The sequence below is a fragment of the Poecilia reticulata genome, chromosome 18, assembly GCF_904066995.2.
Source record: "Poecilia reticulata chromosome 18, P_reticulata-male-v2, whole genome shotgun sequence".
NCBI classification, from domain to species: domain Eukaryota; kingdom Metazoa; phylum Chordata; class Actinopteri; order Cyprinodontiformes; family Poeciliidae; genus Poecilia; species Poecilia reticulata.
Genome location: NC_088847.1, coordinates 23,792,977 through 23,818,619, shown reverse-complemented (window position 1 = coordinate 23,818,619; position 25,643 = coordinate 23,792,977). Strand labels below are relative to the sequence as shown.

The following is a 25,643-nucleotide window of genomic DNA, read 5'->3' as shown; positions in this document are numbered from 1 at the left end:
TGACCATCGTCCGGCCATGCCCCGGCCCAGTCGCCGAAAGCTCTTCTTGCCAACCAGAGTCAGACTGTTTTGTTGACGTTCCCTTGAGTGCAGCTCCATCTAGTGGATGCATAACGTAACTCCAGCCTCTACTGTAGCGTCTATTCTATGCGCCTTATATATGAAAAAAGTTTTAAAATAGGTGATTCATTGTAGGTGCACCTTATAATCCGGTGTGCCTTATAGTGCAGAAAATATGGTACTTTAATTTTTCATTACTTTCTCTTGAGTTTTTTGTTCAGGGAGAAAATACTATTGATTGACAACAATGCAGACGTTTCTACGTTTTGCCAAGTTATAATGAAACCTGAGATGTTTTCCCTTTTATGTTAAAACATCTGCATTGACTTTAAAGTTTTTTTTTTATTCATGTGATTTTTGTTTTATCTGTAACAGTATTTGTTTGAGAAGGTTTTTATTTTTTAGTGTGTTAGAAAATGTATTGGTGATATAGATTCAATTTCAGATAGAAATGTGACTAGATAAAACTGTTTCTTTGCTGTAGTTGGACAATAAAGTTTTTAACCATGATGATGGTCTTTGTCTTTTTCTGTTCAGTAGAGGCTTGGGACCAACGTAAAAGTTCCTGCTTCTTAAGTCTTTACTCTCACAATTTCTCCCAAACAACTGTCTTTTTTTCAACATTCTTTATTTAATAGTATGCAGTATTTTGAAGCCAACATATATATGCAGGGGTGAAAGTAGGCGGGTACGGTCGGGTACTGCGTACCCCTAAAAGATTTAGCGGGGGTACGCAGTACCCACAAGAGAGGGGAGCGGCTGTCTGCTGTAAAGAATCAATGGGTTCACAGAGCAGCCGTAACTGATTAAGCCGTTTTTTAGATTGTTCTTGAAAAACTAATCAATTAGTTTTTTTTTTTCATTTCATATTGTTTCTGAACTGTTTGTGCTTTACTAGAGCGGGGCTGCAATACGTGGATCGCGGAAGGTTTTGAGTCGATCTCGGCATTAGGTGACAAACTGAACGCTGCCAGTTTTAATAACTACTTTTCCTTTATTGTTGTAATCTAATGCAATGTTACAGATTGACCAGCAGATGTCACCCTATTCAAATTTACTAAATGCATCGAAACGCTGGAATCAATAAACATAACTGCTACGTAGAAAATTTGATGCAAAACCAAAAACAACGATGCAAAGATTTTCATAAAATAAAATTAAAAATCTGCTAAAAACATGATAGACATTTTTAAAACTTTAAAACTTATTCTGAACCACAAATGAGAATGATAACCAGGATGTTTTAAGAAGCTAAGTCTTCCGCATGCTGTTTTCACATCAATAAACATCTGGTGTGTAATGTGTTAGTATCACCTAGTCAGTAGAGCTCTTTAGAACTAAATAATTACCAGTACAGGTGGCTCAGTGTATATATAAGTTCATTTGGACACGACACATAACTTTTTGAAACATTAGAAATTGTAACACCGGATCCACTGTGTTGGGTTTTTGACATTATAGACGATGGACGATGAATAATCGCAAAAAAAGCACTGGCATAAATTGCAAACACACACAACACACGCAAGAAATTCCTAAAACAAGTAAATGTAACACGGGTGAAACAGCAGCGTTTTAATGCCTTATCTACGTATTGAGGCTTTAGTCCTTGTGCCGGCTGTCGCCTTTAGTTTTACTTTCAAATAAAGACCACTAGAGCCAACAAAACCTAAATAAATAAATAAACAAATAAAAAAGGAACCTGGTCCGGAATCAGTCAAGTGGTACGGCCCGCTCTCGCGGTTCAGTAAACATTTCATAAAAATCCTCCTGGTTTATTCTGCACACTCCCCGAAGCCTCAGCTAGTTTTATGTAAATATGTGAGTATTTGCTGTAAAAATGTTTTCAGTTCCGCCTCAGAGAGAGTTTAATAATAAACTGTTAACTCCTGCTGAAATTTCATTCACAGAGTTGAAAGAAATCACCGTCAAGTCCGAGGAAAAGATGGAGGATCATCGCAGACTGATGGATTTTACCCGGACACCGAAGATCATCTTACACCGGATAGATACGAAACACCTTCACGATTTACTGATGATATGAGGCACGAAAGTGGAGAAAAGCTGGAGGAAAAAGACGAGACATATTAAAGGAAATAATGTGCGAGACCGAATTAGGATGAATGTTTTACAGTATTAAATTAACCGATAAGACAGAAACAGCACTGGTTGGACAAAGGGAGGTTCGGGAGCGGAGGTCGATTACAAAAAATATTATTATTCCATAAAGTGCATCAGAGTTTGCTGTGGCAGGCAGTTCTATCATTAAATGGTCTTTACCAAACTTTCATCTGAAATGAGTTTCTGACTATGTTCAAACGAAATAATGTTTTTGACCAGACAAAATTTGTCTTTGAATTATATTTAATTACATCCTGACTCGTATAAATCATACATTTAAGATGTTTGGTGGTTTCAGTTCAATATATCTACAGTGTATTACTATCTGAAGCTCATATTTCATATAATCAAATTAAGACTAGTCAAAGTAAATCTGAGATATTCCACTTTTTGTTCTGACTTCTCACAATTCAAATCCAGAAATAATCAACACCATCGTTCTGTCTATGGGGTTTGCAGAGCTGGGAAACCAGCATATAAACATGTTACAAGTAAATGAGACGAGTTCTTGTCTTGGTCAGAGTTTTGAGCTGCAGACTGTAACTCACTGCATTCACTGCTGGCTGGTGAGCAAGTAAAACATGTAAAGAGACAAATTATTGGGATTTTTGACAATGAGTTTTCCTAACATATTTTTTTATTTATTTTGTATGGTGTCCTTGAGCATCAAGAAATGTTCCTATCAATAAAATGTTCAATTATTAATTATCTGAAATATGTTTCAGGCAGCGATGAACACTTCCTGTTCTCTGTGGATTCAACCACATTGATGTGATTGTTAATAGTTTTGGTTCAGTATGTGTTGAATACTTGCTCTTGCATGCATGAACTGAGTAAAAGAATTTCCATCCATCCTGGATGGATGGATGGATGCAGAATTTAACTGGGGCTGCAGTTAAATTCTTTTACTGCAGCCCCAGTAAAAGAATTTAACAGAAACAATTAAAAAATTATATTACAATGGAAGAGGATGTGGCTGTGTGGACCCCACTGAGGGACAGTGGGGTCCCTCAGTGGGGACCCCGCTGTCCCTCAGTGGGGTCGGGAGGGTTGCTGTTGCCTCTCCAGCTAACGTTCCGTGCGAGAGGCGGGGTCACCCTGGACAGGTCGCCAGTCTGTCGCAGGGCAACACAGAGACACACAGGACACACAACCATGCACACACACACACACCTAGGGGCAATTTGGAGAGACCAATTAACCTGACGATCATGTTTTTGGACTGTGGGAGGAAAACGGAGTACCCAGAGAAAACCCACCATGCACAGGGAGAACATGCAAACTCCATGCAGAAAGACCGGGGATCGAACCCAGAACCTTCTTGCTGCAAGGCAACAGCTCTACCAACTGCACCACTGTGCAGCCCCAGTAAAAGAATTTAACAGAAACAATTAAAAAATTATATTACAATGGCAGAAGATGTGGCTGTGTGGAGGCACTGAGTCTCCAGAGATTTATTTTATCTGTATCTGAGGCTTTTGTAAATTTTTTTCTCATTATCTGAAGATAAATTGGACCTGAACTCAGAATTACCAAAATAATTTATTTGCTAAATGCCAGAACACGTACCAAAAAAGTCTATAATATGTTTTGAATGATTTTCACACATCTTGTGGAAAAGGTTTCTATCGAAAATACATTCTTACTGGTCACATGAGAATTCATAGTCACAGAAAATTGTTTGTCTTTAAACGTTAAATGTAAATTAAATCATGGAATTATGTAAATATATTCTTTAATAAAAGTAAAAGTGTGTCTGTTCATCAGTGTCAATATAAAAAATATCAGAATAATTTCTATCAAATAAAAACATTGTGCTCTTTATTCAGAAATGCCCCAAAACAATTAAATAATCACATCAAAAGTTAGAAACTCTGCCTTTGATTACCAAATATATTAGTTTGTGTGAGAAAATGTGTCAATGACAGTAATTAATTTAACATACTTTGTAGAACGACACTTTCTGAAATTCGGTCCATTTACCTGTATTAGCTTACTGGCACATATTCCACACTCAATATGGCGGACGCTGTTACGTATCGCAGCAACGGGCCGGTCCACTCCATGAGGCGTCTACGTATTTACGTCTGTGGTCTATGGATGAAACAGCAGCGTTTCTGCGCTATATTTACCCGGAAGCAAACAGAGGAACCTGGTCCGTAATCAGTCACGTGGTACGCGCCTTCAAACGTCACATCCTGCTCCATGAACAAAAGCTGCAATACACGCTTCCTAAAATTCCTCCTGGTTTACTCCACACTCGCCCCGAAGCCTCGGCACAGAAAGCACATCGCTAGTTTTGGGTAAATATGTGAATATTTGCTGTGAAGTGTCTTCAGTTCCGCCTCAGAGGAAGAAATCAGCGTCAAGATGGAGAAAAAGATGGAGGATCAGCGCAGACTGCTGGATTTTACTCGGACACCGAAGATCATCTTACACCGGATAGGTACGAAACACCTTCACGTTTTACTGATGATATGAAACACGAAAGCGGAGAAAAGCTGGAGGAAAAACACGAGACAGATTAAAGGAAACGGTGTGTGAGACCGAATTAGGATGAATGTTTTACAAAATGAAATTAACTGATAAGACAGAAACAGAGCACTGGTTGGACAAAGGGAGATTCGGGAGGGGAGGGCGATTATAAAATATATTAAGTTTTATTATTATTATTATTCCATGAAGTGCACCATAATTGGTTGTGGCAGGCCGTTCTATCATTAAATGGGCTTTACCAATGTTTCATTCTGTATCTGAAATTAGTTTCTGACTAGATATGTTTAAACTATATAATTATAATCACATTTCAACACCTCCTGCCTTCACTGCACACAAATGTGATAAAGATGAACGAAGGAAAACCGACGTCAGTAACAGAAAACTTGTCAGTATGTGGAGATGCAATCATAGCAAACAGCTGCTGAACTTCCTGTTCTCTGTGGATTCAGCCACATTGATGTGATTGTTTATCGCATAGTTTTGGTTCATCCATCCATCCATTTTCTTTCACCTTTGTCCCTCAGTGGGGTCGGGAGGGTTGCTGGTGCCTATCCAGCTAACGTTCCGGGCGAGAGGCGGGGTCACCCTGGACAGGTCGCCAGTCTGTCGCAGGGCAACACAGTGTGTTTGTCCATCACACAGGACAAACACACTCTCACACCTAGGGACAATTTAGAGAGGCCAATTAACCTGACAGTCATGTTTTTGGACTGTGGGAGGAAACCGGAGTACCCGGAGAAAACCCACGCATGCACAGGGAGAACATGCAAACTCCATGCAGAAAGACTGGGGCTGGGAATCGAACCCAGAACCTTCTTGCTGCAAGGCAACAGCTCTACCAACTGCGCCACTGTGCAGCCCATAGTTTTGGTGCATTATGTGTTAAATAGTTTTTAGAATATTTTAAGAAATACAATTTTTCTTAGATTATTCTGTTTAGATGTATCAAGGGATTAAAGTTTGTCACTGTTTGACTCCAAACTAAAAGTTTTTGGTTTGTGTTTTGGTCCAGATCTCTGTCAATGCTGCGTGTGTAAAGAAGACGGGGTTCTCAATGAGTTCAGCAACCAGGAGGGGAACTCCACTTTAAAACGAGAGGAACCAGAACCTCTGCAGATAAAACGGGAACCAGAACCTCTACAGATAAAACGGGAGCAAGAAGAACCAGAACATCAACAGTTCAAAGAGGAAGAGAAGCAACTCTGCATCAGTCAGGATGAAGAGCAGCTTGTGGTGAAACTGGAGACTGATGACATTTTGGTGAATACTTCTAATGTGCAAATAATCCACAATGAAACAGAACCACAGAGGAACCATATCATCCCTCATGGTTCTTCTGAAGGTGAGAACCAGGAAAAGGAAGGAAGCAATTCTGAGGACTCAGGAAAAATAAGAAATGACAACCAGAAACGAAATGAAATATGCCAGAAAACTAAACAGCCAAAACTTAAAACTGAGAGTTCAGAACAAAAAACACACAAGAAAGCTCACCCAGACCAAAAGCTATATTCTTATAAAATTTGTGATGAATCCTTTAATAAGGAAAATTTAATGACAACACACATGAGAACTCACACGAGCAAAAAGTCCTTCACATGTTCAACTTGTGGAAGAAGTTATGGCCACAGGGCTGGATTAATTTATCATATGAAAGTTCACTCAGGTGAGAAACCTTTCTCATGTGTGACCTGTGGAAAAAGTTTCACAATCAAATCTAGTTTAGTTGTTCACATGAAGATTCACTTAGATGAAAAACCTTTCTCATGTACGCGCTGTGAAAAAACGTTTACCAGTAAAGTAAATTTAACTGATCACATGAGGATCCACACAGGTCAGAAGCCATTCTTATGTGGGACCTGTGGAAAAGGTTTCTATCGAAAATCGATTCTAACTGGTCACATGAGAATTCATACAGGTGAGATGCCATTCAAATGTGCAAGATGTGGGAAAAGTTTCAGAACTAGAAGTTGTTTATATCGTCACATGATGACACATACAAATGCAAAGCCTTACTCTTGTGCAACCTGTGGAAAAAGGTTCAGTCAAAAAGGCACTTTAACTCGTCACATGAAGACTCACACAGATGAAAGGCCTTTCTCATGTGGAACCTGTGGAAAAAGTTACAAAATCAAAAATGATTTAATTGGTCACATAAAGACACATACTAGTGAGAACTTTTTCTTTTGTGAAAACTGTGGAAAAATGTTCAGTCAGAAAAACCATTTAACTTCTCACATGTGGACTCATACAAATGAGAAGCCTTTCTCTTGTGGGACCTGTGGAAAAGGTTTCCGTGAGAAAAGGTATTTAAATTATCATATGAGAACTCATACTGGTGAAAAGCCTTTCTCTTGTGGGACTTGTGGAAAAAGTTTCCATCAAAAAAAAAATGTAACTTCTCACATGAGAACTCATAGAGATGAGAAGGCTTTTTCTTGTGCGTTTTGTGGAAAAAGTTGTGGTTATCAAAGCAATTTATCTAGTCACATGAGGATTCATACAGATGAGAAGCCTTTCTCTTGTGAGACTTGTGGCAAAAGTTTCCGCTATAAAAACAGTTTAACTCGTCACCTGAGGACTCATACTGGTGAGAAACCGTTTTTATGTGGGACCTGTGGAAAAAGTTTCAGTTATCGGAGCAATTTAACTACACACATGAGAATTCATACAGATGAGAGGCCTTTCTCATGCAAGACTTGTGGAAAGGGTTTCCGTCTAAATAGCCACTTAACTGTTCACTTGAAAACTCATGTCGGTCAAACGGCAAAATCTGACCCTCAGGCACCAAGACACTCAGTAACTTAGTGTTTGGAAGCAGAGTAATTACAGCTGGGTAACATTTTTATAATGTAGCAGCTTGGACAAGAAAAGAGTTTAAAACAGGACGTTTATCAAAAATACTAAACTTTCACTTTTTTCTGTCAATTTTATCTTCCATTTAAAATGTTTTTTAAGTGAGATATTAAGAGCTTACGAAGTTGTGCATTCATTCTTAATGTTTTTTTTCTTATATCCTGAAATATTAATAGTCTGTTTATCTCTGGAAGTAACAATGGATTTGAATGTCTTATGATTTAGACTTGTAAAGCTGTTATTGTGTGTCTATTCCTTGTACTTGTACTTTGTTTTATTTCATTCATTTAGCTCGGAGGATACATGTTGGCTGTTACTATAGGAACTGTTGGCGTAGGTATATGTTAGGGCTGAAATAATTCCTCGAATGATTCAAGTACCTGATTATTAAAGTTCATCAAGGAAAATTGGTCTGCTTTGAAGTTTCATTATTTATATTTTGTGTAATGCACCGTGTTCCGGCCGGGTCGTTACTTGCGTTGCGCATCATTCTCACTTCCGCCTGAGTTGTTGACGAAAGCTAAGTGTTAGCATAACGTCCAAGTTCAGCCTGGGAGGATTTTATTGATTTATGAGAATGTCTGGGTTTTTGTAGTTTATTGGGGGGAACCAATAAGCATCCTCAAAATGATGGGAGTGATGCCTGGAGTACAGTAGTCTTATCCTCCCGGAGCTGCTGGTTCAGAGCGAACGGCGGAGACGAGCACAGCGGGTTTATTTATACAGACTGAACGCTGTAGGCGGATGTGATCTAGATGCGTAGCTTTACGGACGAACCGGAAAATAAATTTCATATCATCCCAGTGGCCACTAGGGGGTGGCGTTGCATACCTGGTAGATGTTTCTGTGTGTGATGAACAAAGGTGTTAAATCTGGTGGTTGGGCTGAACACAAAGCTATAAATGTCTGGGCAAGTTGAGAGTTCAGCTATTAAACTAACTGAAGATGACTGCATAAACCAAAAGCTGGAGTGTAGACATTTTTATAAGTGTATTTGTGATTTTACATCCTTATTATTAAATGTAATATAATTTCAGTTTTTTGTATAATGTTTATTCAGGTTAACTTAGAATATGAGCTATTATTGTTATAAGTTAATTTCTGAACTACAGAACATTAATTGTTAGAGAAGCTCAAATGTAAAAAAGACTTATGTTGATATGCGATATTAATACTGGTGTTAGATTTACCAATGTTATCTGATTACTCGATTAATCTTAAGAATAATCAATAGATTACTCGATTGCTAACATATTTGTTTGCAACAGCCCTAGTATATTTAAATAAATTTTTTCATTCTAAACTTGAACCTAAATATACCATATTTTCTGCACTACAAGGCGCACCTAAAAACCTTCAATTTCCTCAAGCCGACAATGTGCCTTATAATCCGGTGCGCCTTATATATGGACCAATATTGAGCCACAACAGGACTAGCAACTACGGTAAGCAGCCATCGACTTCATTTTCGCATGTAGAAGAAGAAGCGTTGCGGTGCATGTTGGGATAGTTGTCAGAACGCTGGTTTGTTAATAAAGTTTGACCTGTCTACCCACCGCCCTGATAATCAGGTCGTCTGCAGGTCATTTAGCACCACGTTCTCCACAAACATGCTGTGCGCGAACGGAGAAGGATGACCATCGTCCGGCCACGCCCCGGCCCAGTCACGGAAGGTTCTCTTCTTGCCGACCGGAGTCAGACTGTTTTGTTGACGTTCCCTTGAGTGCAGCTCCATCTAGTGGATGCATAACGTAACTCCAGCCTCTACTGTAGCATCTATTCTATGCGCCTTAAATTGCGGTGCGCCTTATACATGAATAAAAGTTTTAAAATAGGCCATTCATTGAAGGTGCACCTTATAATCCGGTGTGCCTTATGGTGTGGAAAATGCGGTTCTTTACTTTTTCATTACTTTCTCTTGAGTTTTTTATTCAGGAAGAAAATACTGTTGATTGGCAACAATGCAGACATTTCTACGTTTTGCTGTTATGATGAAACTTGAAATGTTTTCCCTTTTATGTTAAAGCATTTGCATTGACTTTAAAGTTTTTTTTTATTTTTTATTTATGTGACTTTTGTTTTATCTGTAACACAGAATTTGTTTTGAGAAGGTTTTTATTTTTTAGGATGTTAGAAAATGTATTGGTGAAATAAATTCAATTTCAGATAGAAATGTGACTAGATAAAACTGTTTCTTTGCTGTTGTTGGACAATAAAGTTTTTAACCATAGTGATGGTCTTTGTCTTTTTCTGTTCAGCAGAGGCTTGGGACCAACATAAAAGTTCCTGCTTCTTAAGTCTTTACTGTCATAATTTCTCCCAAGCTTTTTGAACAGACTTTATTTAAGAGTATGCAGTATTATGAAACCAACATATATACATCTGATAAATTGCAAACACTCGCAAGAAATTCCTAAAACAAGTAAATGTAACAGGGTTGAAACAGCAGCGTTTCAGCCGGAAGCAAACAGAGGAACCTGATCCGGAATCAGTCACGTGGTACTCTCGCGGCTTCAAACGTCACATCCTGCTCCAAGAACAAGCGCTTTAATACACGCTTTCTAAAACTCCTCCTGGTTGACTCGACACTCGCCCGGAAGCTTCAGCACAGAAAGCACATCGCTAGTTTAAGGTAAATATGTGAATATTTATTTTATTTTATTTTATTTATTTCGAACAGACAGAAAAGAAAAGAAAATAGCATGAAACAAACGTAAGAAATAAAAATGTAGAACAAATTATTCTGCCCATGTGACATGCAAATGTTATATTTTCTGTTCGAAATAGGAGCAGGTAGAAGATATAATGTCCTGCCCCTTTCCTACTTGTCAATGTATAGTCAGTTAACTTTCAGAACATCAAAAAGAGACAACTTGTTTCAATTTTACATGATGTTTGATTATGTACAATTATTTAAATACTATCTATATCATCAATTACATGATAGACTACGAAACAGTCATCTTATATATCATATTTTGAAATAAGCTCTGTTTTAATTTGCACCAGCGTTTTTTTAATTGGTTTTTTAAACTCATCATTCAATCCATTCCACACATTTACTCCACACACAGATAAACAAAAACTCTTCCTGGTTGTTCTAATATGTTGTTTTTTTAAAAAATATCCTTCACCTCTTAAATCATAACCACCCTCTCTGTCACCAAACATTTCCTGTATATTGTGTGGAAGTTTTTTATTTCGGACCTTAAACATGAATTGTGAAGTTTTAAATGTTACCAGGTCCCAGAATTTCAGTGTATTTGATTTGATAGATAACTGGTTTGTGTGTTCCTAATATCCCACTTTATGTAGTATTTGGATAGATTTTTTTTGTAAGACAAATAATGGCTGTAAATTTGTTTTGAATGTATTCCCCTAAATTTCCACACAATATGTTAAATGTGTTACAATGAGTGCGTTATATAGAATAAACAAAGATTTATAGTCCAGGACAAAACAAATTCCTCTTAGAACAGCTACACTTTTGGCTATTTTAGATTTTACCAGGCTAATCTGTGGTTTCCAGCTAAACTTATCGTCTAATATGACACCCAAGAATTTTATTTCATGTACTTGTTCCAAATAAACACTGTAAATTGATATTCTAATTGGATTATTTTCCTGTTTTTTTATTGTTTCCGAATATCATGAATTTAGTTTTATCTAAATTTACTGATACTTTATTGTTTTTGAGCCAATGTAGTAATTTTTCCATTTCTGTGTTGACCACTTCTGTCACTGTCTTCAGTTCCACCTCATACAGAATTTATGAACGAGCTGTTAACTCCTGCTGAAATATCATTCACAGAGTTGGAAGAAATAACCGTCAAGTCCAAGGAAAAGATGGAGGATCAGCTGGATTTTACCCAGACAACAAAGATCATCTTACACCAGACAGGTACGAAACACCTTCACGTTTTACTGATGATATGAGGCACAAAAGCGGAGAAAAGCTGGAGGAAAAACATGAGACGGATTAAAGGAAACAGCGTGTGAGACCGCTACAGAATGAAATAAACTGATAAGACAGAAACAGTTGGAAAGAAGGAGGTTCGGGAGGGGAGGTCGATTACCAAAATTATTATTATTCCATAAAGTGCATCAGCGTTTTCTGTGGCAGGCAATTCTATCATTAAATGGTCTTTACCAAACTTTAATTCTATGTGTCTGAAATTAGTTTCCAACTCCATATGTTTAAACTATATATTTATGTTTTTGACCAGACAAAATTTGTTTGATGTATATTTAATTACATCCTGACTATTATAAATGACATCAGATTTACCGTTAAGATGTTTGATGGTTTTAATTCAAGATATGTACAGTGTATTACTATCTGAAGCAGTGGTTTCCAAACTATTTCTGGGCCCCGCTTATGGATTACAAATAGCTGTCTGGTTGAACAGATGTTGGAGCGAAAGGGAGTGGGAGGATCTTTTTATCTTTTGGGGCGCAAAATGAATGTGCATAGTTGAACATAGACAACAACATCGGTAGCCTACATGCTACATGCTACTTGTCATAGTGTAGATATATCTAGTCATAAACTAATTTCAGATGTTGGCTACTGGTACAAAAGGTTAAAGGAGGCAGAGAAACTGTTCAATAAACTGGAGAAGGATGGTTTATTGTTTTTATATCTTTATTGAAAGACCAGCAGCGTTTGAAGACTCTCCAACTGAAACTAGTCAGAGGCAGAGAACTGATATGAGATGCACACAGTTATCTTTATACGTCACATTTCAACACCTCCTGCCTTCACTGCACACAAGTGTGATAAAGATGAACAAAGGAAAACCGACTTCAGTAACAGAAAACTGGTCAGAATGTGGAGATGCAATCATAGCAAACAGCTGCTGAACACTTCCTGTTCTCTGTGGATTCGGCCACATTGATGTGATTGTTTATCACATAGTTTGTCTCGAGTTTTTTTTTTCTGGACATATAATTTAATTCTCCTAATGTTGCTTTAGCAGCTCTTCCATTTGGTTTCTGTTGTGTTTTTAATAAGCACCACAAAAACTGTTTTGGTTTCTTTATGGAACGAGTTTTTCAGAATCAGATGTCCACTCAGCCTGCTGACTAAGTGGACAAAGCATTTGATATGATTTGATCCATGGTGTAACCAATAATAAATTAAAATGGCTATGAAGAGAGCGCAAAGCTCCACAATGTTAGTGAGTAACTCACCGGCCAACCAGGAAGACATGAACTTTCTAGCTCAGACACAGAGCCACACGCTGGGCAGCATGTTGAGATGTAAACGCTGCACATAATTCCTTGTTCATAAAGATAAATTATTCTCACAACTCGCTCAACTCACCTCTGAAAGGTGACTACAGGTTCTGTCATAGAGCAGAACAAGCAGAGCTAACATGGTGGGTTTTAAACTCCTACCTTGATGCAGAAACATAACTACTCACAGAGGTTTTATGTAAATATACATACAGCTCAGCCTGTGTCCAATTTGAGTGAAAGGAGGGGCACAATCCGCACTGAGGTAAACATAGAGCAGCAACAGAGCAGGAGGTAGAAGGGCTGTGATTGGTGGAAGTTTACATGCATCGACTATAAACCCATCTTTTAGGAATAATTCTGCTCCTCCAGTGAAACACTCATAACAACAGAGACGTTTGCAGTGCTGTTTATTAACAATGCAAAAAAGAAAAAGCAAATTTTCTTTATTTTTTTTCCCCCCTGAAAACATAAACAAGCAAAGCTTAGCTTGGCAGCTAAAGGTGATACTCTGGGGGAAATCCTGCTTCTCAGTGGAGATAAGCTGAGCCTGACTGAACATAATATGCCTGGTGGTCACATGTAGGCCTGTCGCGATAAACGATAAATCAATTAATCGGACGATGAATTAAACCTATCGACCTCATTTTAATTATTGTCTTTATCGTCTCTTCCGGCCTTTTTTCTTTCTATTAATGACACTGAATGAAAAAGGCTCAGCTCCTTAGTCTAATGTCCAGAGCATATGACATGAGTTGTCGGCTCATTTTCAAACCCTGAGCCGACAGAAAATCCCAGGTTTAACAGTTTGATTGGGTTCGTCGTGCCGTGTGATGTCCAGCCACATGGGCACAAAATAATGGCTACAAGTCCAGTTAACTAATTTTAAAACCAGGCATTAATCAATGCTTTACTAGAATCTACCTGTGATGCATGTGGCTATAGAGTCAGCGTAAAGTCATGACTGAATGAAAATCATTATAACCTATTTATGTCATGTTAGCGAAGAACAGCTGAAAAGTTACCGGGTTCATCAACTGTGTTAGCAATTTGGCTCCAACTCCTCCCTTTGTCATTTCTATATTCTTTGCACGAAATGTTAAATAAACATTACTGTTGTTTCCACATATCATCTCCAACATCCGCTGGACTTCGGGTTGTGCCGTGTCAGCTGTTTTGGATTCCCCTCCGTAATTTCCCCTCTGAAAGCATGGAGGAGAATCCGCGCTTTCTGATTGGCTACCTGTCACATTCAACAGGCTGTGTTAAGCTCCCAGTCGGGGAAAACACTGATTTAGATTGGTATATTAAGCAGTATAGTAAGCAGACTTCATAATCTGCACTCTTTTGGTTGAATGCAGTATTTATTTCCACTTTGGCTTTATGTTGTCTAGTTTTTATTCAAGTACGTTTTTTGTTAATGGAGACTGAGAATCCATTTTATTTTAGTTTTTGGTTCGTTTATTTAGTTTATCAGTTCCAGTGTTACATGTTCTTTTGAAAATAAGGTGTATCGGGAAATCGCATGTATAATTAGTCATTCCCATTAAATCAGTAAAAGGTCTTGAAACAAAATTATTGTTTATCACAAAAAATTTTTAGACAATTAATTGTCCAGCAAAATTTGTTATTGTGACAGGCCTAGTCACATGCAGAATTGATCAATGCAAATCACAATTTGTCTTGTGTACTTCATACAGATTTAAAATTATTATTTTACTGTAGTCATTTGTAAGAAAGCGTTCTATTTGTTAAAAAAAAATGATTGGGCCTGAAAACAGGCGTGTTCTTTGGTTTTAATGTAGAGAATTTAATTATGCTGTAGAAAATTTTTTAAATATAAAAGTAACTACTTCCCGGATTTCACCTATCACAAGTTTTTCTCAGAACGCGAAAAACAAAGATTTACTGTAATCCAAGAAATAGCTGCATAGATGCATCAAGGGATTAAAGTTAAAGTTTGATTATTTGACTGAAAATGAAAAGCTTTTGTTTTGTGTTTTTGTCCAGGTCTCCATCAATGCTGCGTGTGTAAAGAGGACGGGGTTCACAATGAGCTCGGCAACCAGGAGGGGAACTCCACTTTAGAACAAGAGGAACCAGAACATCAACAGCTCAAAGAGAAGCAACTCTGCATCAGTCAGGATGAAGAGCAGCTTGTGCTGAAACAGGAGACTGATGACACTTTGGTGAATCCTTCTACTGTGCAGAGAATTTGCAAAGAAACAGAACCACAGAGGAACCAACTCATCTCTCATGGTTCTTCTGAAGATGAGAACCAGGATCAGGAAGGAAGCAAATCTGAGGACTCAGGAAAAAAGAGAGATGAAAAGCAGAAAAGTCAGAGATATCAGAGAACCAAACAGCAGAAAGGTAAAACTGAGAGTTCAAAACAGAAAAGTCAGAGATATCAGAGAACCAAACAGCAGAAAGGTAAAACTGAGAGTTCAAAACAGAAAACACACAAGAAAGCTCATCCAGACCAAAAACAATATTCTTGTAAAGTCGGTGATGAAGCCTTTTCTCAAAGCAGTTCCTTGACAACACACATGAGAACTCATTCAGACAAGAAACTGTTCACATGTTCAACTTGTGGAAAAAGCTTCCAATTCAAATCAAATTTACTTGAACACAAGAAGAGTCACACAGGTGAGAAGCCTTTCTCATGTGAGACTTGTGGAAAAAGTTTCAAAACCAAATCAGGCTTAGTTCGTCATATGAAGATTCACACAGGTGAGAAGCCTTTCTCATGCGAGACTTGTGGAAAAAGTTTCAAAACTAAATCTGAGTTACATTGTCACATGATGAGTCACACAGGTGAGAAGCCTGTCACATGTTCAACCTGTGGAAAACGTCTCCGATGCAAATCTGAGTTATGGGAGTTATGTAACAAAAATACATTTTGTTGGTTGTTTTCTTACTTATAAAAGGACAATCATAATCAATATAAATGGAGTTTGGATTAAAACTTGGCACTGAGTGAATTTGATCTGGAGGTAAAGATGATAAAAGTTTTAATGACCCACTAGGGTTTGCGTCAAACACCACAGCATATTCTTTAGGACTAACAGGAAACTGAAAAAGTAACAAAGTCAGAATAGGACAATAAATGACCATTTGGATTTAGTAATTGGCTTACATGCAATATTCCTCTGTCAAACCATTTTCTATAAAATATTGTCTTTTTTTATATTTAATGTCTCCATTATTCCAGAAATAATATTTATTAGGAGAAAAATTGTGTTTGTACAAAAACAGAGATAATTTTAGGGGTATTTTAGTTATACTATAATTGCATCTAAGAAGAAAGGCTAATCCTCCAATTTTCTCAAAGTTGTAAATGGAATAGCATTCCATATAGAGTTTGGGTTTTTTAGAAGGTTTTTTAAATACTTAATTTTGAATGGAATGTTTAAAGATGTGAACTCAAGGGCTTCAATTCCACCTTTTTCCAACTTTATTTATTAAAATATTTTTCTTGACGAGATGGCATTTCTTTCTTTTTCCATATAAAGTTAAAGTTTATTTTGTTAATGTTGGTACTGATTTGTTTGGGAACATCAAGGGCCGGATAAACGAGTCTAGATAAGCCTTTCAGCTTTGACTAATAATGAACGTCCTAAAAGAGAGAGATCTCGCTGGAGCCATAAATTAAATCTTTGTTCAACTATTTTAATTATGGGGTTAAAATTTTCTACTGATCTTATATTTTGATCTTTAATTATTGTGATTCCAATGTATTTAACTTTGTCTTTTGTAGGAATGTTGAGGAATGTGCCTTTTAAAGGAGATTTAATGGAAAGTAATTCACATTTGTTTAGATTTAAAGTCAAACCAGAAGCTTTAGAGAAGGTGTTGATGATTTCAATAGAGTTTTTTATTTCACATTTATCCTTTAAAAAAAGTGCAGTATCATCAGCAAGCTGGGAAATTACGATATTTCTGTTTGCAACATTGATCCCTGTAATTTTTTCCTTGATTTTAACTGAAAGAATTTGCATGGCCAGAATAAATAAATATGGGGAGACTGGACACCCTTGTCTCAGACCTCTTTTCAAATAAAATCTTTTAGTGCAGCCATGTGATAATTTTACAGATGCATTACGATTCCTATACAACATTTGACGACTTTTAATTAAGGTTTGTCCGTATCCGAATACTTCTAAAGCTTTAAACAGAAATGTATGTTCAACTGTGTCAAAGGCTTTTAAAAAAATCCAGAAATAATATGAGACCATCCCCCTCTATTAAATCTGAGTAATCCAGCAGATCCAATATAAGTCTAATATTATTAGTTATATGTCTACCTGGTATGAATCCAGACTGAGTTTCATCAACCACTTCATCAAGAGAGTTCTTAATTTTTGCAGAAATACAACCTGCAATAATTTTTTAGTCATTTTGTAGTAATGTAATTGGTCGCCAGTTATCCAAAAGAAGTTTGTCTCTTTGTGGTTTAGGGATCAATGTAAGGAGATCTTGGGTCATTGTTGGTGGAAGTGATTCAAATCCAAACTTTCAAGATAAACCTGATGTAAAAATGGCGAGAGCTGATCTGAAAACTTTTTATAAAATTCTGCATTGAGGCCATCGGTCCCCGGTGACTTGTTTAGTTTTAATTTATTGATGGATTTTTTTGATGTCTTCAAGTGTAATCAAGGAATCACATTGCTCTTTATTATTTTTACTAATTTGTTGCATTTTATTTAGAGAGTTAACAAATTGTGTGACATTTTCTTCAGAACATCTTGACTGATAAAGTTCTTGGAAAAAAGCTTCACAGTAAGAAGAGATTTGAACAGGATCTTCACAGATATTATTATTGATTTGAAGTTTCATAATACTGTTAGAAATCTGATTTTTCTAATCTAAAAAAGTAAGAAGAGTTTTTTTTCTCCTTCTTCTAACCATTTCTGTCTCGATCTGATGTACGCACCTTTAGCTTTGGAAATGTAAATCTTGTACAGGTTCAGTTGTAATTGGTTTAATCTAATTTTTTGTTCTTCAGACATATTTTCTGGCAGGACATTGTTCAGTAAGATAATTTCTTTTATTATTTCTGATTCTACTTTACTCTTTCTTTTAGCAATTTCAGCTCCAGTTTTCATAAACATTTTTCGAAGTCCATATTTTAGGAGTTCCCAATTTTTACTAAATTCCTTCTGACTGCAAGCTCTATTCCAATACTTTATAATTATTTGTTTAATATTTTCTTCTACTGTTTTCTAAAAGTGAGGAGTTGAGTTTCCAGTAAGCTGTAATTTTATTTTTTCCGTACTGGTTTAATTTAGTTTTTTTAATTAAAATAAGCTTGTGGTCTGATAAAGGAGCTGGAAGAATATTCGACTTAATTTCATCCGCTATTAAATCAGACACCAGCCAGAAATCTATTCTCGACTTAAAGGAGCCTGTTTTATTTTGCCATGTAAATTCAACTTTGGAGCTATTTTTTTTTGTCTCCATACATCAGTCAGGCCAAAGGTTGATATAAAGTTTTTTAGAACTGTGTTTGGATTTGTATTAACCTTTGGAGGAAATCTATCTAATGCATCATCAAGAGTCGAATTTAAGTCCCCACCAATAATGATATTCAGATTATGATATTTTCCACATAAGTAATTCACCCCGTTACTTAGTCTATCATAAAGTTGCATATTTTCTGCTTTGGTATTATATCCATATATAGAAGCCAACAAAAGAATTTCTTCATTTATTGATATAACTAATAAAACAAAATGTCCATATGTCTTGGAGCTATTTATTCTTTATTTTCTTTATCCATTTGAATTTTGTTAGTTTATTCTTAAATTTATATTTTTTGTATTATTTACAGAACTTATTTGAAGGTTAATAATTGTTGATTTTATCTTTTGTTTTATAATTTTTCTTATTTTTCTAAGCAAACAGGAAGTAAGGTGGGTTGGTCCACTTTCTATAAGTGTAGGGGCCTGGTAAAGGACCAGCAGGCATTTGGGTTTGGGGCCTATGGTTTTTACCAGTGCAAAAGAGGTAGAAGGAAAGTTGATTTCTGTAATTGTTTTTTTTTGTTTTTTTTGCAAAGATGTGAAAATAAATCATGAAGAACAATTTACACGTTTGGATTTTGAACCTTCTTTTTTGCCTGCGTTAAAGAAACTTGAACCCAGTGCCTTAGTGGCTTAATGGAACTTAAGTTGGATGTTTGGTTTGACAAACAATCGCCACTACAATATGTATCTAAGAGTGAACATAATACATCTCCACTGAAGTTGTTCCGTAATACTGCCACTCCTGCTGATTGACTAGTGCCATGTGCCAGCCATAGTTGGACCGCTCCAAGATGGCCGCCCTAAATCTCGTCAGCGACAATAGGCGAGAGCAAAAATAAATAAATAAATAAAATAAAAGACAATAGGCGAGAGCGGTCCATGAGGCGTCTATGCTTGTATTATGTCTATGGGTCCTTCTCAACAGCAGTGTTTCAGCGCCATATTTACCCGGAAGCAAACAGAAGAACCTGTTCCGGAATCCGTCACGTAGTACGGCCCGCTCGCGCGGATTCAAACGTCACATCCTGCTCCAAGAACAAATGCTTCAATACTGGATTCCAAAAAATTCCTCCTGCTTTATTTCAGCAGGAGTTAACAGCTCGTTGATAAACTCTCTCTGAGGCGGAACTGAAGAAACTTTACAGCAAATATTCACATATTTACCTTAAACTAGCGATGTGCTTTTTGTGCCGAGGCTTCGGGGCGAGTGTGGAGTAATCATTCACAGAGTTGGAAGAAATAACCGTCCGAGGAAAAGATGGAGGATCATCGCAGACTGCTGGATTTTACCCGGACACCGAAGATCATCTTACACCGGATAGGTACGAAATACCTTCACGTTTTACTGATGATATGAGGCACGAAACGGAGAAAAGCTGGAGGAAAAACAAGAGACAGATTAAAGGAAACAATGTGCGAGACCGATTTGGGATAAATGTTTTACAAAATGAAATTAACTGATAAGACAGAAACGGAGCACTGGTTGGACAAAGGGAGGTTCGGGAGCGGAGGTCGATTACAAAAAATATTATTCCATAAAGTGCATCAGCGTTTGCTGTTGGAGGCAGTTCTATCATTAAATGGTCTTTACCAAACTTTCATCTGAAATGAGTTTGTGACTAGATATGTTTAAACAATATAATTATGTTTTTGACCAGACAAAATTTGTCTTTGAAGTATATTTAATTACATCCTGACTAGTGTAAATTGCATCAGATTGGGGCTGAAACGATTCCTCGAATGATTCGAGTACCTCAATTATTAAAATTTCTCGAGGAAAATTGATCTCCCTCGAAGCTTCGCTAATTTATGTTTTATTATTTAGCGCACCGTGTTCCAGCCGGGACTTCATTTCCGTTGCGTCGAGCTCTCACTTCCGCTCTCGTCTATTGTCGCTGACAAGATTTAGGGCGGCCATCTTGGAGCGGTCCACCATTCCACTCAGCATTATGTGTTTAGCAGGCACAATGACGTATCAGCGCATTTAATCGATCATAACACGCTTTTTTGTTACTGGAAACCATATTCAAACATCTATCAAAGCTACATTTATAAACAATTGTATTTTTAAGTATGTTTTTAATACATAGTTCAGCATATTTAAATATGCTTAGTGGCTATAACAATAGAATAGGAGTGGAATATTCTGATATCGATGTATGATGAGCATATTACAAAGCACAGAGCCGTTCATTATTTATTTAATGAATTATTTAGTAATATCAATACAGATTTATAACTATACAAACACAAATAAATAATGATTAATACTGAATATTATATATTGGATACATGTTTATATGTATGTATTCATATATATGTATATATATATATATATATATATATCTTTTTCAGCCGACCAGTTCTAGCTTCAGAGTTATTCAGCAGCTGAGATTGAGTCCAAAATCTGATGTGAGATTCATCCGTGCTGCAGTGAATCCGTCTCTCTTTAAAGATATTTCCCTCTTCTTCCTCACATTGTGTCTTTAGGAAACTTTCACAACAAAAACGGAAGATTTAGGATGTATGTGAAAGAATTACATATAAATAATAGTCTTCACCACATGTGTAAACTTTGCTGGTGAATGTTATAACACATAATATAAGTTTTATAATATACGTTACATTGTTTCATTTCTAATATAGACTCTTGTGTTAGATAATCTAAGTCAATGTTAGAGAATAATTAATTTTTTTAGATTTACAGAATTTACAGAAGTTAGCTTTCATAGCGGGGCTGAACCCGTATTACACCAAGCACTGTAGCTAATATTAGCTGGTATCTCGCCAGTGGACATAAATACAGTAAAGTAATATTCCAATCACAAAATATACACAATAATATGTCCATCTTACTTGTGAAATGTTGTCTGAGGAGCCCTCTCATGAATAGTCCATCGATCCGAACAACAATATCCCTCAGTGCTGAGGCATCTTCTGTTGTTTTGGTTCAGCAAAGTAGGAGGGACTACCGCTCCAAGATGGCCGCAATATTTCCTGCGCCGGAGCAGCCAATGCAGGGTCTACTCTTATATAATGTCTCTGAGCGACATAACGTCCAATGGGATATATGCCACGGACTTCCGTTTTAGCACTTCCACATTTTTTTGCCACATAGAATGGTTCCGGTTCACAGGCAACAGTATGTTAACAGTGGCTCCTCAGTCCTGCAGGACTATTAATGACGCCTATATAATTATTCAGATGTCCTGAAACGCTCCAACAACAACAAAGGATTTAAGCTGGATGTGTCAAAACTTCACAGTAACTTCGAAGGTCAGTTAATAAATCGTTTGTATTCACTATAATGCCTCATATGTCTGACGTATCTAACAGGGAGAAGCTTACAAAGGTGCTATGTAAACGTTAATTGTTTTGATTATCTGTCCAGTGTGCAATCTACATATCTATGCTGTATAGATAGATATAGATATACATCTATTCCCAAGCTATCAGTCGAAGCTGAAGTTGGCTTCCGAATGTAGCATCTAATTTGGAAAATAGCTAAAGGGCGATTACACTTAATTTTTCACTATCTTGAGCTTTTTTTAATGTGTTGTACTTTAAAAACAACACCTAGACATTTCAAACCTAACTAGATTATTCTATACTAACAGCAGAATAAATAAAACATTTGTGAAACCTTCTAATTGATTTGTGAAATTTGTAAAATGTCAGTAGTAGATTCCAGAAAGCATTAGATCTGAATTATTAATTTAGCACTATTTGTTATTTTAACTTTCCGTGTTTTTTTAAATTATTTTTTATCTTTAATCTTTATTATAGTTGGAGTTGGACAGGAGTTCTGTTTGGTGGCTTCCTGGAGGGAGAGATCAGCTGAGCTAATGTTGTCAACAACTTTTCTCCTGCTATTAACGTTTTGGTTTTCTTAAATATTTCTATCAGTTACTCTTTTTCTATTTTGTATACAGTATTTGCTTATACAGTATTTTTTATTTTTTTTTTACCTTAATCCTAAAGCTGTTGCATTTTAACATCTCACTTGAATTCCTGATCTACATGCAAATACTTGATATAACGTAAACACTGAGAAATGGCGAAAAAAGGTTTGTGAAATGTAAATGAGATTAAATTTTATTGTAGGTACAAACAGGATAGCAAAATGAACAGTGAATATATAATATTCTTCCTAGCAGCTAATCAGACATCAGACTTGTTTGCCTTTACTGGTGATAAAAACTCGTCACTCTGGAGGAGAGGAAGACCGGCTCAGCCCCGTCCAGGATGACAGCAGTGTCAGGGTAGCCAACAAAGTCTGCAGGTAGATTTTTGCATATCTGGTGCTCCGGTTTCAAGATCATAGTTTAACCAAGTAAATAAAAAGTTAGTCCACGTTTGATGATCTGGCAGACCGTGGACTGATGGACGCCGTCAGCTGGTCCAGGTGCTTGGATCCAATGGAAATGTAATCGGCACAACGATGATGGCTCAGAAACGCATCACGAGGTGTTACAATGCAAACCTGAAAAATTAAAAACAAAAAAATACTAGTAAGCTTTCATATTTAGCTGCATAATGTAATCAAAACTAATAAATCCTCAGTTCTTTTTGAGAGTTTTGCTTGAAAATAAATTGACAATATCCCAGGAAATTAAATGTGTAAGTGAAATAGTTCTGGTATCACAAAGACACTGCAAAAAATGTCTCAGAGTTGTAACATCACTGAAGTTACTGAGTAAGAGTGAACTAAAATACTACTTAGAAAATGCATGTTAAAAATCTGAATACTCTTTTGAAAGTGTGCAGCTGAAATAAATTTAAACTACTAGCAGGCAAAGCACAGTGTCCGCCTAATATCTGCACGAACAGTAATACAAAAATTATGCATATAAGAGGCATTAGTTTATAAAAGTTGAGGCAAACCTAAATTTTACCATTTTAAAAACTAAAAGCAGCACGAGGATGCAACTTCATAACCTTATTTTCTAAGCAGAATCTCAGAGGGAAAAAAAGGAGAAATTACGTTGAGTAACGCAAGAACAGATTATAGCAGCCAAGTGGAAAAATTCACTTTAACGTGGATTATAATTATGAAACAGCAAAGGTAAATGTCATTTTTGGGATTCGGGAAATAAGCGATTTGTACCATTTGTTCTGTGGGTTTTTTTATGTGGGTCGGTGCCACTGAAATGGCTGTAAAGCGAAGGTTTTGGACCTTAATCTGAGTGACTAGTTGTGTGGTTTGGATCGGGCTGAAGCCTTTCTGACCTTGGTTGTTCTTAAATTACCTGCTCGGGATTGGAGGGGCTCGTCGCTCCGACTGCATGTTAAATGTATTTTATATAATTGTCACATAAAAAAAAGCTAAGGAGTTGCCTAAAAAATAATTTCATACTCCGTATAACACAAACGCAAACATCAACACACATATTGACTTACCTTGTGCCGAATCGCTGCCTCTGTTCGCAGCCTGTTCCCATAGCAGTGTATTTCCTCCGACATTATTTTCCTCCAACAAATTATTCCAGTCAACCTCCATCTTTCCGTTTCTGACGCTGGATCTTCAATATCCTCAAGCTTTGAAATAGCAGGCAGCTACAAACCGTGTGTTAGCTGTAGTGGCTAAGTCTTGGCTACAGTCCGCTGTCACCTTGATATCAGCAGGAAAATTAAAAAACTGAGCACTGGATGGTACCGGCTAATTACTGGACACAACGGCACACCAAAAAACTCGATTGTTGCACCAGTAGCTCACAGATATTTTAAGTTTTGCGTCTTTTTCATGGTAGAGATCTTAGAGAACCCAATCTTTACTTGTGCTCATTTCATTGTGTGGATAGACAGTCAAGGAAGGAAAACCCACATCTGCATCCGAAGCAACAGAGAGTCAGTGAAGTAGCTACATATGCTAATATGACTTGAAGAAAAGTGGCCATTTCATCAAGTTGTCATCCCTCCCAGCAATAGCTGTAGGTTGCAGTAAAACAATATTGTCACATTTAAGCTTTGATTGCTGGTGTTCCTACATATTTTATAGTCTAAAAGCTCTGACGAAAGCCAGTTAAAGTTAGGGTAAGTCTATAAGAAAACAAGGAAAAGAAATGTACAAAAATGATAATGTGCCCAAAGCACATAACACATGTAAACCAATGGCAGTTTCAGTTTGCGGCGGGAAAATTATGCAAAGCCTCATGGGACGTAGGAATAAGGTGGATATTCTTTACATAAAATGTTGAATAAACATTAATGTTGTTTCCACATATCATCTCCAATGTCCGTTGTAGTTCGTGTTGCACAGTGTCAGCTGTTTTGGAATCCCCTCAATAATCTTCCCTCAGAAAGCACAAGGAGAATCCGCGCTTTCTGATTGGCTACCTGTCACATTCAACAGAGTGCGTTCTCTCTCACTGTTGGGGAAAACCTCTGAGCGGCCACAACTATCTACCATAACACACCACACACTGCAGGATGATTGGTTACGATTATCGCAATCGATAATCTTAGAACGTTGGTCGTGTAGTGTAAACTGGGCTTAAGGGAGGAGTGAACTATTGCTTCAGGCAGTCTGATCTGCCCATCTTCTCTATCTAAACCTAATGATTTCTGAAGGGCAATATAGTATACAGTCTTCATCATCTGCACTGTTTCGGTTCAATGCAGTATTTATTTCCACTTTGGCTTTTATGTTAGTTAGTTTTTACTCAAGTGCATTTTTTGTTCATGGAAACTGAGAATCCATTTTATTTTTGTTTTTGGTTCATTTGTTTATGTTAACAGTTCCAGCGTTAAGACACCTCCGAGAGGTGACTACAGGTTCTGTCATAGAGCAGCACAAGCAGAGCTAACATGGTGGGTTTTATACTCCTTGATGCAGAAACATAACTATTCACAGAGGTTTTATGTAAATATACATACAGCTGAGCCTGTGTCCAGTTTGAGTGAAAGGAGGCGCGCTATCCGCACTGAGGTAAACATAGAGCAGCGACAAAGCGTGAGGTACAAAGGCTGTGATTGGTGCGGTTTCCCAGCTTTGTGGAAGTTTACATGCATCAACTATAAACTCATCTTTTAGGAATAATGAAACGCTCATGACAATAGAGACATGTGCAGTGCTGTTCATTAGCTATGGAAAAAAGAAAAAGCTAATTTTCGGGATGTTCTTTAGTTTTAATGTAGAAAATTTAATTATGCTGTATAAAAATTGTAAAATATAAAGGTAACTACTTCACGGATTTCACCTATCACAGGTTTTTCTCGGAACGCGAAAAACAAGGATTTACTGTAATCAAAAAAAAAAAAGCTGCATAGATGCATTAAGGGATTAAAGTTAAATGTTGATTATTTGACTGAAAATGAAAAGTTTTTGTTTTGTGTTTTTGTCCA

At 36.9% G+C, this 25,643-nt stretch overlaps 3 protein-coding genes across 9 annotated transcripts in view; all 3 read left to right on the top strand.

The window, feature by feature from the left end:
- The window catches only part of LOC103480788 (uncharacterized), a 40,872-nt gene that overhangs the window by 10,400 nt on the left and 4,829 nt on the right, over window positions 1-25,643 (top strand). The window lies entirely within an intron of this gene.
- The window catches only part of LOC103481198 (uncharacterized), a 40,061-nt gene continuing 18,639 nt past the window's right edge, over window positions 4,222-25,643 (top strand). Inside the window, exons 1-3 of one of the 3 annotated variants that reach the window (XR_014084794.1) lie at window positions 19,559-19,621; window positions 21,504-21,575; window positions 22,086-25,638. Coding sequence is in view for 2 of the 3 variants with exons in the window: in XM_081599764.1 (XP_081455890.1) it covers window positions 4,552-4,627 (76 nt within the window). In the remaining variant the exon portion in view is untranslated. Of the gene's footprint in view, window positions 4,628-19,428; window positions 19,622-21,503; window positions 21,576-22,085; window positions 25,639-25,643 lie in introns of those variants that run through there. The other 2 variants (XM_081599764.1, XM_081599766.1) reach the window with 2 other exon arrangements.
- LOC145547568 (uncharacterized) lies at window positions 7,487-17,570 on the top strand. Of its 2 annotated transcripts, XM_081599771.1 has the most exons (4): window positions 7,487-10,165; window positions 11,345-11,434; window positions 14,782-15,144; window positions 15,205-17,570. In XM_081599771.1, the coding sequence occupies exons 2-4, from the start codon at window positions 11,380-11,382 to the stop codon at window positions 15,696-15,698; spliced, it is 912 nt and encodes a 303-aa protein (XP_081455897.1). In that variant the 5' UTR covers window positions 7,487-10,165; window positions 11,345-11,379; the 3' UTR covers window positions 15,699-17,570. The 2 variants fall into 2 exon arrangements, with proteins under 2 accessions (XP_081455897.1, XP_081455896.1); XM_081599770.1 differs by having other exon boundaries at window positions 14,782-17,570.